This window comes from Pteropus medius, unplaced genomic scaffold (assembly GCF_902729225.1).
Source record: "Pteropus medius unplaced genomic scaffold, Ma_sr-lr_union100, whole genome shotgun sequence".
Classification (NCBI taxonomy): Eukaryota; Metazoa; Chordata; class Mammalia; order Chiroptera; family Pteropodidae; genus Pteropus; species Pteropus medius.
The window spans coordinates 19,860,654-19,875,648 of record NW_024342473.1 but is presented as its reverse complement, the minus strand read 5'-3'; the positions used below and the strand labels follow the sequence as shown (position 1 = coordinate 19,875,648).

The 14,995-nt window shown below is 32.8% G+C and overlaps 1 protein-coding gene across 2 annotated transcripts in view; it reads left to right on the top strand.

The window, feature by feature from the left end:
* The first annotated feature begins 296 nt into the window (after positions 1-296).
* The window catches only part of TEX9 (testis expressed 9), a 57,794-nt gene continuing 43,095 nt past the window's right edge, over positions 297-14,995 (top strand). Inside the window, exons 1-6 of one of the 2 annotated variants that reach the window (XM_039865510.1) lie at positions 297-440; positions 542-633; positions 7,264-7,327; positions 8,884-8,963; positions 13,649-13,697; positions 14,661-14,743. In XM_039865510.1, the coding sequence (XP_039721444.1) occupies positions 414-440; positions 542-633; positions 7,264-7,327; positions 8,884-8,963; positions 13,649-13,697; positions 14,661-14,743 (395 nt within the window). In that variant the 5' untranslated portion in view covers positions 297-413. The remainder of the gene's footprint in view (positions 441-541; positions 634-7,263; positions 7,328-8,883; positions 8,964-13,648; positions 13,698-14,660; positions 14,744-14,995) is intronic. The other variant, XM_039865511.1, reaches the window with a different exon arrangement.

Here is a 14,995-nt window from a genome sequence, read left to right as displayed (position 1 = left end):
TTCATTTTAAACAAAACGGGTGTAGATCGGATTGTCCACTAACTTTGGAAAAAGCACAACGGTATAGGGGCTTTACCGTTCTGTTTCCTACTGAGTATAGGCAATGGACCTGCCTACCTTGGTTGATAGAAAATTGTTCACGCCAACTTAAGAATTTATAAGTCAACGCACTACACTGGCTTCCCAGGGGCAGCGCAACGCCTTGTTAAGCCTTTAAAGCTGAGGGGCACAGACGCAGCGGAGCCCACGCCCAGACCGCTGCCCCCAGCCCTTCACCCCGGCCTTCCCCAGCTCTCCCCCCAAAACGTGGGAGTGAGCGGAGTAGGCGCCCTCGGCGAGAGGCTGCTAGGGATGAGTTAGCTCTCGCGGGAAGTGGTGTCGTTGCTTTGGTAACGGCGTCGCGGTCGTGAAAGATGGCGGGGCGAGGTGTTGGCGCCCGGGTCAGTTCAACCCGTCTCCTGGGTAGTGAGTGGGTTCCGGGCGGGCCAGAGGATGGCAAACTACCTTCACTCCGGGTCTGAAAGTCTCGATCTCTTTACAGAGACGGCCCGTTTCAGGAACTCCGCTCCCGCCGCGCGTTCGGCAGGCTGCTACACCTAGACGGGACCTCCTCGACAAGGAGGAAGAATATAAGTAAGAAATTTGCCGGTTCAGCTTATCCTTCTTTCTTTCACCTAAATGAGGCTGCTAAGAAGTACTTTTCCTGGTGAACGATTGGATCTTTGAGATTACTCGCCAGCATTCTCTTCCATCATCCTGTTCGCTTGCCCTTCTTCATCTTTTCTTTTTAAACATGAACTCGCCTGCGTCCTAGGAAGTGTTTAAAGTGGGCGAAAATTTGATTTAACCCAAGTAAACATATTCGTCAATCAGATAACTGCTAGAAGTGGTTGGATAGTGGGAATTGCCACGGATAGTTCAATTTCTGGTTTAAAGAATTCCACTTAATTCCCAGTTCCTAGAATTTATGTATGTAAATTTTTTTAGACTTCGTTTCTAAATTAAAGTATGTTTCTCAGGGCATTTGGAATTACCGTTCTTGTCCACATTTGGTGGATTTGGGAGAAGGATTTTCATTCCTTACCTGCTCTCAGAGTAATTACAACTACCCTAACAACACATTTTCACTCTTAGACCATCTCTCGTCATCCCCCAGTTTTCACACAGATGCCGAGAGTAATCTTTTAATTAGATCATGTGACTCCCTTGTCTCAGACTTGCAGTGGTTTCCTGTTGCATCATTTTTCTAACCACTCTCCAGCCTAACTGGCCTTTTAGATCCTCAAGCTTTTCCCTTTTTCCTTGTGCACTTGCCTTCTACCTGAGAATTCTCAAAGTGGCCTTGACTATGCTAAGTAGGCTCTGTTACTTTTTTTTTTTTTGGTCGTATTAGTTTTTCTTTGCAAATAGCATAACATTACAATAAATTCTTTTGTTAATTTTATGTCTTTTTCTTCCAACGGACAATGAATTCCACAAGGTCCGAGACCATGTATTTTACTTACCATTGTATATACTCTTACAAAAAGATTATGTTTTAACACTTTCTTTTTAAAGTACCTAATTTAAAATTTGGAAAACATTCTAGCAGTTCATCAAACACTTAAACAGAGTTTAAGTTTAATTTATACTTAAAATTAAAACCATATTTAAAGTTAAAATTGAAGTGTGCTCTAGATGAACGAGAACATGCCAACTTGCCATAGCATGTGAGAACATAATCATCCTCTATTTGATGAAATGGGTATTATTCCAATTCAAGAGTGTATGTAAGCAACAAATCTGTTGTCTATATACAGTTCTGAATCAGCCGTGCTCAACCAAAAATGGTTATTTCATTACCATACATCATACTAAATACCTGTACTATTAGGTTTATTCGTTTAGTTTATTTAAGGGTATATTTAACAGGGCTCTGGTTATTAGAGATATGGTCCTACTTAAAGGCAGACATCTTTAGGAGCCGTTCTATTTCAGTAAAAGTTGCTTCCTGGTAAAGGCGCCCAGGTGTTACTTGTTCTGTTACCTATACTCTGTGGTGTGCAAATCTGAGGAATTTGAACAGAGTAGTTCCCAGGCTCTGTCTGAAGCTTGTTAATCACTTTTGTGCCATGGAGAAAAGTAAAATATGTCCATTCTTTGTGTGTGTGTGTGTGTGTGTGGTGAAATTGGTATACGTTATATATATTTCAGATGTACAACATTATAATTCAGTATTTGTATACATTACATAGTGATTACCACTGTAAGTCTTAGCTTCCCCTTCTCCTCAGTACCCTGCCCCGCTGGTAGCTGCCAATCTGTTGTTTGTATCTATAAGTTTGTTTTTGTTTTTTTTCAGATTCCACATTGAAGAGAAATCATATTGTATTTGTCTGTGACCATTCTTATAGGCAAGAATATGAGTTTAAAAGTTTTTTGCTACATGTTGTCTTGGTGTTAAGCATATTAGGATGTCTTTTCAGTTAGTCAAGCACAGGTCTTCCCCGGGATCCCAATCCAGAATATTCTACAATCAACTCCTGTCAAATAGTTGGAGGAAATAATCACTATCTGGGAAGATAGACTAAGGAATATGCTGATCATTGAATTCAATAGATTTTTTCAAATTTCATGCATGTATATCATAAAACCAGAGACCTTATAAGATTATGTGTCATCTTTTTTAATTGGCTTTGAAAACTGGTAGGGCAAGCCTCAGCCCCTCTCCCTAACTGCCCAAACCTCTGCCTGTAAACGCTAATTACATTGTATTTATAGATTAATTTGTATAGAACTGACATCTTTATGCTGTTGAATCTTCTTTTCCACGAATATGGTATATCCATTTATACAGGGGTGTTTAAATGTCCTTTAAAAATATTTTTTTATATTCCTACATAAAAGTCTTACATGTATAATTTTTTCAAGGTACTTTATAGTTTTTGTTGCTATAATGAATGACCTTTTTTTCTATTGCAGTTTCTAAATGGATAGTGTATAGGAACTTTATTAATTTTTGTATGTTCATTCTGCACTTATAGATAGATGTAGATTGTCAGCTCTGCTAAACTTTTATTCATTCCATAGAGTTACTTGGATTTTGGATAAAGACAGTTACATGCAAGTTATGATATAGAATGTGGTGGAGAGCATCTTTATCTTGCTTATGATTTTAAGTAGCCCACTTTTAATAACTTGTCACTGCATTTGTTTGCTGTAGATTTATCAGGCTTAAGGAAGCTGTTTTCCTTAATTCCTGTTTTGAAGGAATATTAATTTTATCAAACTTTTTTTCCTGAAGTGATAAAATGTTTTTCTCACCCCCTCGTTTAATGTTTTAACATACTGAACTACAAAGGTAGATTTCTTGTTTTTCTTTAAAGACTGTTGGATTTGATTGCTTTATTTTACATAGTTTTTATTTTTTATTTTTGCATCTATGAATAAAAGTGAAATTGGTCTTATACTTTTTTCTAATTCTTTTTCTTTCTGATTTTGAAACCTGTGTTATCCTTGCCACATGAAATAAGCTGAATGGTTTTCCTTTTTTGTTTTATTCTGTTCTTGGAAGCTTTTTGTTATCAGGGATCATCTGCTCTTTGATGAAAATTGTGAAACAGTCTGGTATGGGGTACTTTTTGCCTATCAATTTAGTTTCTTTAATAATTGTTGCTTCCAGAATAAGTTTTGGGTATTTGATAGTTTTCTAGAAAAGTGCCCATTTAATGTATGTTTTAATTTTATTAGCATAAATTTATTCTAATTCTCTTATGTTTAAAATCTTGGCTGTGTCCGTAACCTGATATACACCTTTTGGGGACTTTCCAATATTTATTTTAGTCTTTCTAGTAGGTTTATATATTTACTGGTTCAAAGAATTAGCTTTTGGTTTTATTGCTAACCTATTTTTTTTTTTTAAATTTCATTAGTCTTTATTATTTCTATCTGTTCTAATTGTGGATTTATTTTTTCCTTTTTTTGTTTTTTTCTTATTTTTTAATAAATATATTTAATTTCTGTAAATTTCTCTTCATTTACAGGTTATCTGTAGTTCAGGACCTGTTTTGATATGTATTTCTTTTGTGGTCATTTAATAGTTTTGAATATTTTATGATTTTCATAATGATTATTTAAAAATAGTTTCTAAACATGTTTTTCATGTTATTTTAAAATTATTTGCAGTATGGCCAGAAAATGTATATAATATTGATTTTCAGAAATGTATTGAAACTTAGTTGTGACCAAGTACATGCTCACTTTTTGTAAATATCCTTTGATAAAAAGGATATTTAATCCTTTGATAGAAAGAATATTTACTATATATTGACTGTCTGTTAGATCAAGCTAATTAGTTTTGATGTCCATAACATCAGTTTATCATCATTTTATTTCTCTTAGCTATATTGGTTTCTGTTAGAGATGTGCTAAAATCATCTCGAATTTTAAAATAATTCTAATAATTGTGTCCATTTTTGTTTGGGAGCTATATTTGATTTACTTAAGTTCTATAGAAGAATTATTCCTTTCATTATTACAGACTTATCTTTTTTAATTTCTTTATTTTCAAACATTTTATGTCATTTAGCTTTAAGAGTATTCCTTTTATATTGTCTGATAATTTCTGCCTTCTAATAAGTGAATTTATATTATTAATTTGAAGTCGTTTTGGCCATCTTATTTTTCGTGTTTTCTATTTACTGTCCCTTTTCTTTGGTCCTTTTCTTTCTTCTGTTAGATTGAATGAGTTTTGTTATGTCTTTATTTTTCTTTTACTGGTTTGGAAAGACCTTAGACTGCTTTAACTTGGTTTCCCCTTGTCTGTCAAGTTAGATATTAGGTAATACTTTACTTGTTCTTTGTTTTGAATAACCTTACCTGTTATTTTTACATTCTATACTAATTTAGATTTATCATTAAGTTTATCATCATTCTTTTTCTCCAGGTTCACTTTCCTTATTCCTGAAGTATAGATCCCTGAAATTTTGAGTCTTAAATTTTCCAGTCTTTTCTGAAAATTTTGTTACTTTGCACATATTCTCTAAAAACAGTTTAGCTGAACATAGAATTCTAGATGCCTGTTTTTGTCCCCCAGTATTTATTAAAGATACCATTTCATTGTCCACTGGAATCTAGAGATGTTGATGAGCCAGCTACTATTAGCTTTTTAGATAACCATGTTGGCAGACTGTCTGTTCTTATTAAATATTTGCTTTGGTAGTTTAAAGAATATTCTCTTTGTATTTGAAGTTTGGCAGTCTCACTATGATGTGTGCAGGTGTGGATTTGTTTTCTTAATTCTGCTTTAGATCTATATCGTTCTTCAATTTTGGAAAATTCTCAGCGTTATCTCTTCAAATCTTGATGTTCCCACCTCTGGAATTTTTTGCAGCAACTTCTATTAGGTAGATATAAATCTGTCTTTGTCATACAATGTCTTCAGTGGATATTAACCTCTCTTTTGTATTTTTCTTTTTCTCTGTACCTCCTTGCAGGTGATTTCCTCACATCTGTCTTCCAATTCATTTGCTCCCTCTTCAGTTTATTCTATTGTTCAACTTATTCATTAAGTTTGAGTTTTTTAACTTCAGTGACTCTCTTCATATATGTAATTTCTATTTGTATTTTTTCCATATTCAGTGTTTTTTGTAATGTCTGGTTCTTGCCTATAGTTTCTGTTCTTGCTTTTGTTTTTAAACAAAAAATGCATATTTAAAAATCTTTTAAAGATTATTTTATTATCTCTAGATCTTACAGTACAAATTTTGTTGCATCTGCTGATTCTCTTGCTGACTTGTTTCTTTATGCAATTTGTTATCTTTACGAAGTAATCTTTAACAGTGTTTAATTTTTGAGAGAGTTTTATATGTTATATAGATGAGTAAATGTCCCTGTGGGTGGTTTTGCATTTAATTTATTAGAGTTATCACTGGTTCTAGGCCAACTTTCTATATTAAAGTTTTGACAGAGAGTCCCTATACCATCTGGGTAAGATGAACTTGGACCATATTCCTGTGTGCTGTCATTACTCACAAGACAGTCTTTTCCACCCATGGCTCTAGTTTCATTTCCATTCACCTAAGGTTATGGGTAGCATTTTGTAGTCTGTTTCACAGGTGTAGCTCTTCATGACTCCCACACATGCATCATTTTCTAGCTGTTGAGCTATTTTGGTTTCTGTTCCTGTTTACTGCTCTCACTTTGAGTTGCTGCTTTATTTTTGGTGCCAGGGTATTTCCCTTGCCTGAGTTTGACCTTAGCAATATTTCCTTCATTACATTTTATCCAGCATTTCCATGGTCTGGAGCAGAAGAATAGCCTTCTGAGTCATCTTGTCTTACTATATTAACCAGAAGCTTCTAATGGTTCTTGTTAGGAAATGTGAAAAATCAGATAATAGTATCTTAAATGGAATTTTAAATCTTTATTAGATATATTTTTTGAATAACTTATCTTAAGATGTAAAAATATTTCTTAAAACATTGACTATTTTAAGAAAAGATATAGTACTGCTTTTTTTTGCCCCCTAGGAGTCAGTGTTATAAGTGGTTTATTACTTCTGAATCACATAGCTAAAAAACAACAAAATATTTTATTTTTAAAATTACTCAACATATTTCCGTCATATAATTTCAAAAGATTCTAGATGGTCTAGAAATGTGACCTATGAATAGAATTAAAAAGTTATATGCTTTTGAAGATGTTTATTACCACGTTATCCTTTAAAAGTGAAAAAAGGACTTGAACTAACAATAGGAGTAGATTAGTACATTGTTAATTTCAATGCATTAGAATATTTTATAGCCATTGAAGGCACTGATTATAAAGAGATAAGCATTCCTTCTGTTATGGGAAAACATACTACAAAATTGTCTATGTGCTATAGGTGAAAAATAGGAGGAAATGTTATAAAAATGTCATGGCAACACTTAGACCAAAGGAGGCCTCTCTCCAACCCTGTCCCACTCCTGTTCCCAGCTGGAGTTCATCCCTAGATGAAAAGTGGAACTGCGTTGAACCCACCAGTTTATTCTTCTCAAATAAGTCATTTCACCTGAAGTGAAGGCCAGAGAAAGGCCAACAGTTACACTATTTGAATTTCTACCACAAAGGAGTAATCATGGGGAGTTGGAGATAAGTGTTCTAATAGTTATGTTAATTTTAGAATAAAGTGTTATGTTTGTTTTGACATTAGTTGATTCGCTAAAGTGTAGTTACTAAAATTTAATTACTTTTATTTGTTAGAGTCTTCGGTATATCGCAATTATTGTTTTCTGCTTTTAGGCGTTTAAATGCAGAATTGGAGGCAAAAACAGCTGATCTGGTTCGACAAGCTGACGAAGTAATAGTAAGTAAATGTACAATTTTTAGTAATTCCAGGTAAGTGCTACTATTTTAATTTATTAATATGATTTATGACAGACAAAAAAGTACCCAAAGCATAAATTTTCAGTTCAATGAATTGAACATGAATATATATATAAGTATGTGTATATGTATGTGTGTGTTTTTGATAAGCACACATTTTCTAAAAGCCACTGAAAAATTGTTTTCCATTTAGATGTCTAATCAGCTAATTAGAATATTAATATTTTATAATTTTTCCCACTATTTTAAGATTAATATTTGAGAGTAGCTGTATAGAATTAACAGTGGTAATTCAGTAAGGAAAGGAATAAAGTGGTCTCTGGACAAAAGTTGAATAAAGGATAATAGTTGTCAGATAATAATTAGTTTCTTGAACTCTGCAGTTGGATATAACTGATTCTTAAGGCTAGACCATTATCAGATTTATAGTCAGGAAGAATGTAGTGAGATTATAACACTAGATAATGTAAGCATATTTTGCCCCATTCTGGGTACCAGATTTGTTATTCCTGTTTTAAGCATCCCTCCTTAAGCACCAGCATTCTCATTATTAATTGACAGGATATAGTTGCATTCCTTGGAATAAAGTGGCTGCTTGCAAACTTTTTATTCTAATTTAATTATAATTCTTTCTTTTAAACCCCACCCTCACCCTGCCTTGGTGTTGATGGGAAGAATAGGTTATATTTTATTTTAATGCCTTATACAGATCCATCATTGTTTGATAATTTAGAAATAAAAAACGTGTGTGTGTGTATGTGTGTGTGTGTGTAAATAAAATATTTCAGATAATATATTTAGATTAGTTGTAGATTCATTAGTTGCATTTATAGTTAAATATTTCACTAAAAGAAATATTCTATTATACCTTTTAGTTTTTGCCAGTGTCTGAAGAGCAGGACTGAAGAAAGAAACCCAATGTTATAGTAGAACGAGGGATTCATTATTCATTCTGCTCAAAGGGCCCTCTAATAAGGACTTTATATATCTAAAGAGTAGAAAACTGGGAAGAGCTGGCAAAAGAGAGAGGGCATTTCTATCTCTACAGAAGCTAATGGATATAACTTTTGCCACAGTGAATTTTTGTTTACTCACTTTCATTTCTTGATATATCTTCACCAAAAGCTTTTACTTTTAGTGATTCCTTTTTAGCATTTTCATGGTCTCCTTAACATTGAAGCTTTGTATGATTTACAAGTTTTTCTACCCATTAAACAGATTTATGTTTTTATTTCTTGTGAGTCCAATTTCCTTTGCATGTTACACAAGATGGAAGATTCTAGTGGGGAAACAGGAGTTGATAAGATCATATAAAGGCATTGACACTCTTATGTTTTTCCCTTAAAATTGACTTCTTAACCCAGAATGGATAAAAGTGAAACCTTATTTTCATACCATAGCATGTAGATTTCAGTGCCTTGATTTCATGGAAACTGTGGCCAACTCTGAAATGATTAATGATCAGAAAGGCACTTGAATAAATCCTACTTTAGTGGTGTTTTTTCCTCTATGACTTATCCTTATTCATTTAACTAGAGAGATCAGCAAGAAGTACGATCTAGGCCTACTTCAACACAAATTAAATCATGTGAAGAGGAAGATGATTACAGTTTAAGGTAAGTGACTTAAATTAGTAAGCATTTTTTTTTTTTTACTGAGTAAATGCTTTAAGATTTTTTTTTTAACTTAAGGTATAATTGATATACAACATATTAGTTTCGGGTGTATAACATAATGATTTAATATTTTTATATATTGTGAAATGGTCACCACAATAGTCTCGTTAACGTCTGTCACCATACATGGTTACAGAATTTTTTTTCTTATGAAAAGAACTTTTAAGATCTACTTTCTTAGCAAATTTCAAATATGCAATACAGTATTATTAACTGTAGTCTTCATGCTGTACATTATTCTCCATTACTTATTTATTTTGTAACGTAGTTTGTACCTTTTGACACCCTTCACCCATTTTGCCCACCCTTCATCCCCCAGCCTGTGACAACTTCCAATGTGTTCTCTATCTACGAGCTTGGGTTTTTTGTTTTTGCTTTTGTTTTGATTCCACATATGAGATCATACAATATTTGTCTTTCTCTGCCTGACTTAATTCAGTTAGCATAATGGCCATGTTGCAAATGTATTTCATTCTTTGCGGCTGAATAATGTCCCATGGTATTTGTATACCACATCATCTTTGTCCATTTATCCATCAATAGACATTCATGTTGTTTCTATATCTTGGCTATTGTAAATGATGGTGCAGTTAATATGGGTGCATATATCTTTTTGAGTTTGCAGTTTTGTTTTCTTTGGGTAAATACCCAGAAGTGAAATTGCTGGATCATATGGTAGTTCTATTTTCAATTTTGTGAAGAACCTCCATATTGTTTTCTAAAGTAGCTGTACCATTTTATGTTCCCACCAACAGTGCACAAGGGTTCTCTTTTCTCTACATCCTCACCAGCATTTATCTCTTTTTGTTAATTGCCATACCAACAGGTATGAAATGTTATCTTATTGTGATTTTGATTTGCATTTCCCTTATGATTAGTGATATTGAGCATCTTTTCATGTACCTGTTGGCTATCTATATGTTTTCTTTGGGAAAATAATGTCTATTCAGATCCTCTGCCTTATTTTTAATCAGATTTTTTTTTTTGGTATTGTATGAGTTCTTTATGTATTTTGGACATTAATCCTTTATCAGATATATGATTTGCACATATTTTCTTCCATTCAGTACGTTGCCTTTTCATTTGTTGATGGTTTCCTTAGCTGTGCAATAGCTTTTTAGTTTGATGTAGTCCTACCTGTTTATTTTTGCTTTCATTGATTTTGGTATTAAATCCAAAAAAACATCTCCAAGACTGATGTTGAGTTTACCACCTATGTTTTCTTCTAAGAGTTTTATGGTTTCAGGTCTTACATTCAAATCTTTAATCTCTTTGAGTTAATTTTTGTGTATGATGCAATATAATGGTCCAGTTTCATTCTTTAAATATGACTGTCTAGTTTTCCCAACACCATTTATTGAAGAGATTGTTCTTTCCTCATTGTATAATTTTGTCTCCTTTGTTGTAAATTGGACTATATATGCATAGGTTTATTTTTGGGCTCTCTATTCTGTTCCATTGATCTATGCCAGTACCATGCTATTTTGATATAGTTTTGAAATTGAGAATATTTTTTGATGATGTATATGGATCTTTTATTGCATAAAATCTTTTTGCATGTATTATAAATCTATAATTTGATGAATAACTTAACATATAAAATACTAATAATTGGGGCCTTATTCCAGTCAGATACAATGTATAAGTCCTTTACATTATCATTTAATTCTCAGTATTATTTTAAAATATTATTGTCCTCATTTTAAAAATGACGAAAGTGCAGCTTAGAGAAGTTCAGTAGTTTGTCTGACAACATATGGATAAGACGTGATTTTACTGAGATCCAAACCAGAGTTGATAAGATTTCTAAACCAATTATCAGATACTATACTACCTTTCTTTTAAAATTGCATATCAAGATTAGGTAAAAATAAATAAATTTGTGAAAGTAAAATGTATTAGATCTTTTTTCCTTGAATTTCATGTGAACTTCAGATATGACAAGAAATTAGCAACCAAAAAAATATTTAGGATTAAATTTACAGGAAAAGTATAGAATCTGTGTGAATAAAATTATAAAATCTTGTAGCAGAGGCAGTGGTGATCACCACACATTCCAAGTCTTTTGCTATGAGCAAAAGTCAAATTATTCTTTTCCAAGCCTAAACAGACAAGTTAACTGACTCTATCTCTGCTATGATTAGTGAAAATTGAGTTGGTGAAATCTCCCGGCCTGGTCTCTGGGTGATCATGTGGAACATAAAGAAAAAAGGCCTGTTTTCCCTCTCTACTGCTCCTTTGCATTAAGCCACTGAAAAACTTGAAACTGTAGAGACAGAAATCAGATAAGTGGTTGTGTGGAGTTTGGGGGATGGGAGAGGATGAACTACAAAGGGGGCACACGGGAACTTTTTGGGATGATGGAAATATTTTCTATCTTTGTTGTTCTACTGATTACATAACCAAATAAGTCTGTTCAAATTTATAGAACTGTATACCTAAAAAGGATGTATTTTACTATTTGTAAATTATATCTCACTAAACCTGGAATAAATAATTTTTGAACACTACCAGGTCTAGCTACTGGTGGTACAATGGTGAGTAAACAGACCAGGTGCTGCTCCCAGGTAGTTAATGCCTAGTGTGTTGCTTTTTAATTTTTTCTGAAATTAAAAAAATTTTCCAGAAAACATTTTTATATCATTTGATATTTACATGCCTGTATGTACATATAAGATAAAACTACTTGCCTTATGTAATGCTCTGATATTTTATGAAAAATGATGCTTAATAGTTATCAAAATTCCAAACTTTGAATTACAAATAAGATTAGGCACAGCTTTTCTTCAGTAAACTAAAAGATTGAAATGATGGTAACAACAGCTGATCTCTAGGTTCTGTTGAAGCAAGTGAGAGACTGATTTCACAAACATAAAAATAAATCTGTTGATTTTCTTTCACTAAAGTTTCCTTATGTGCAAAGTGGTGATGACACTTCTGTTTACCTAGATCAGGTGGATTTTTTTTTTTAATGATTCTGTTTGAACAGATGGCTTTTACCACGTGACTATTAGTTGGAATTGCTGAAGATGAGAGATAATTCTGTTAAGAGACAATCTATTTCGGCTTGGAACAATGATAATTTAAATTATTTTAAGTAGTGTATAATAGGTCTTCAACATCCAGGGTTATTCTGCCAAGCAATGTAATAGAGAAACCAGAATTTAGTTTCTTAAAAGTATAGCATACATATCCTTCAGTTTGCTGGCAGAGAGTTTTACTACACAAATCATTTCAATCATATTCCACACAAACATTTCATGGAGATGTTTAACAAAAATAATCAGAATACTGTGATTTTGTTCATTTTTTATGGAAATATACAAGCAAAGTAATAACACTTGGCTAAAACTAATGGAAACATAACCGTTAAATGTCTCTTGGCTGATATTTATGTGTATGTGGCAGAGGGAGGGGTGATAGAAGATGCAGAAAATGTTAGGAAATAGCAAATATTAATTTAAAATGAGGATGATTAAAGAGGATACTTAAAATTTGTATAAAATTTGGAAACATTTTTATGTCATATGTGAGAATGATTCTGTAGTCTCTAATTTTATTTTAAAACCTCATTTTTCTCCCAGAGCTATTTCTGGTTCTTTAAGTGGTTGTATTTAATAATATCTATCTAAGTATATGTTTAACATTGAAAACACCTATATATGAGTAGTTCAGTAGGTGGCAACTGATGGAAAGTAATTTTCTTTTTATGTCCTCTACTGTGGTTAGGAGTTCTCAAGGGATATGATGTAGTTTCCTTCTTTTTTATTTTTCATAGCAACAATAGATTCTAATGTAAGTTTTCAGAAATTTTAAAATGTGTTGGAGATGATCTAGAAAATTGATCGGGGGTAGACAGACTTTTCCTATGAAGAGTCAGACAAAAATATATTTGGATTTGGGCTATACAGTCTTTGTCACAACTATTCAACTTTGCTATTATAGTGGGAAGACAGCTATAGACAATGTATAAATGAATGGATATGGTGGATTCAGCCTATTGGTCATAGTTGGTAGACCCCCATAAACACTCTTTGTTTTAAACTAGAAATATATTTTGAAAATTTTGTGCATAAAAGTGAATTGTATTTTAGATGTATTTATTTATACATTTAATAAATATGTTGTGCCAGTTTAAGAGCTTATATGCCAGGTACTATGCGAAGTACTAGGCATAGAGCAGTGAACACTGCAGATATGATTTCTACTGTCATAGAGTTCACAGTGTAATTGGAAAAACAGATACTGACCAAGTATTAAAATGCATTAGACAAAGGATAACATCGAGTGGGCTCACAATAAAAAGCCCTGTGGGTGAATCATTTTGTAAAATAGAAAATCCCTGTATATAGCCAGTAATCACTCCTTATGAATTCTTGTTTAAGATTTGTGCTACATTTTCCTTAAAAAATGTTGGCATTATAATATATTTTATCAAAGATGAATTATTTAACCAAAGCACTTTTGTTACGCGCATTGAAAATAAATTAACATATGCATAACTAGAATTATAGCAAAGTCTACTTGATATATAGTTTCCCTTTCAAATATAATTGCTGTTGAATTTTATTGTGTCTCAGCTTAGTATCATCTATTAATGTATAATGTTTATTTTTGGTCTGTAGAAGCCTATTATCCTCTGAAGGGACAGTTTATCTACATTCAGAAATTAAGGTATGAAATCAAACTTGTGAATGTAATTTAGGTTACTTTTTAGACTTTTCTTAGACAAAACAGAGACTCTAGAAATAGAATTTAAGCCTTGATGCTCAGAAGAGATGCCTTCATGTAATGTTGCTCATAAAATTTAATCTTTTGTCTCATAATTTCACTGAATAATTTGGAGATACGTTGGGAAAAATTCTAAGTGAAATGAGTCTATAACCTAAGTATTTTTAGTTTTTTTCTGAAGCCCAAATTTACTAGATAGAAGACCTGGAAAAGAAAAGTATTGATATACAAAGAATATGATTTAAAAGGTTTTGTTCATCCATTTAAATATTTACGGTGTAGCGATCACTGTTGCAGGTGCTGGGCTTTCTGGGATCTACAAGTTCCCCACCCATGGGAATCTAAGCTGAGGTGACAGTATACAAGAAGGCTTGTCTTGGGGATAATCAGTAAGGAGAACTAAGTTCTGTGAGTCAGAACATCCAGTTTAACATCCAAGCTGGCTAAATATCCTTGACTCTTTGGGACTCATTTTCCTTATCTTTGAATCTCTTGGTCCTAGTGATATCTAGGTCTTCTCCAGTTATACAGTTCTTGGATTCTTTCAAACAGCAATCTCCAACCTTTTTGGCACCAGGGACTAGTGCTTTTATGAGACTCTAATGCCTGATGATCTGAGGTGGAGCTGAAGTGGTGATCCTAGCGCTGGGGAGCAGCTGCAAATACAAATGAAGCTTTTTCGCTTGCTCACCTGCCACTCACCTGCTGTGTGGCCTAGTTCCTAAGAAGCCATGGACTGGTACTGGTCTGCGGCCCGGGGGTTGCGGACCCCTGCTTTAAAACACAACTTGATAAATTTAAAGAAAATAATTTTTTTATGTAGCAAACTAGCAAGTCTGTGTTACAGAATTGCTTTCCTTAGCAAATGGTTAGAATCTAATTAATAGTTAAATTCTTTTCATGTAGCCAAAGACCAAAAACGTTGATCCAGTAAACAAGGTTCAAAACAAACTAAACTCTACAAATAAAGGAAGGAAAACAAATTCAAGGTATAGTATGGTTTAAAAGTATAGTTTTTAAAAATTTATAATTGACAATATCATCATCCTTAATTATTAAGCTTGTTCCAGATCTTTTTATACCCCAAATATACAAAATTACACAATATATATCTATCCACATTCAATAATTTAAAACTTTTTCTACTCAGAAATGTCTTACAGCAGTTAATTTTGTACTGTTTAGAAAAATCACAATTCAAGTTTTTAAAATGTTACTTTTAGTGAGATAATTTCTTAGAA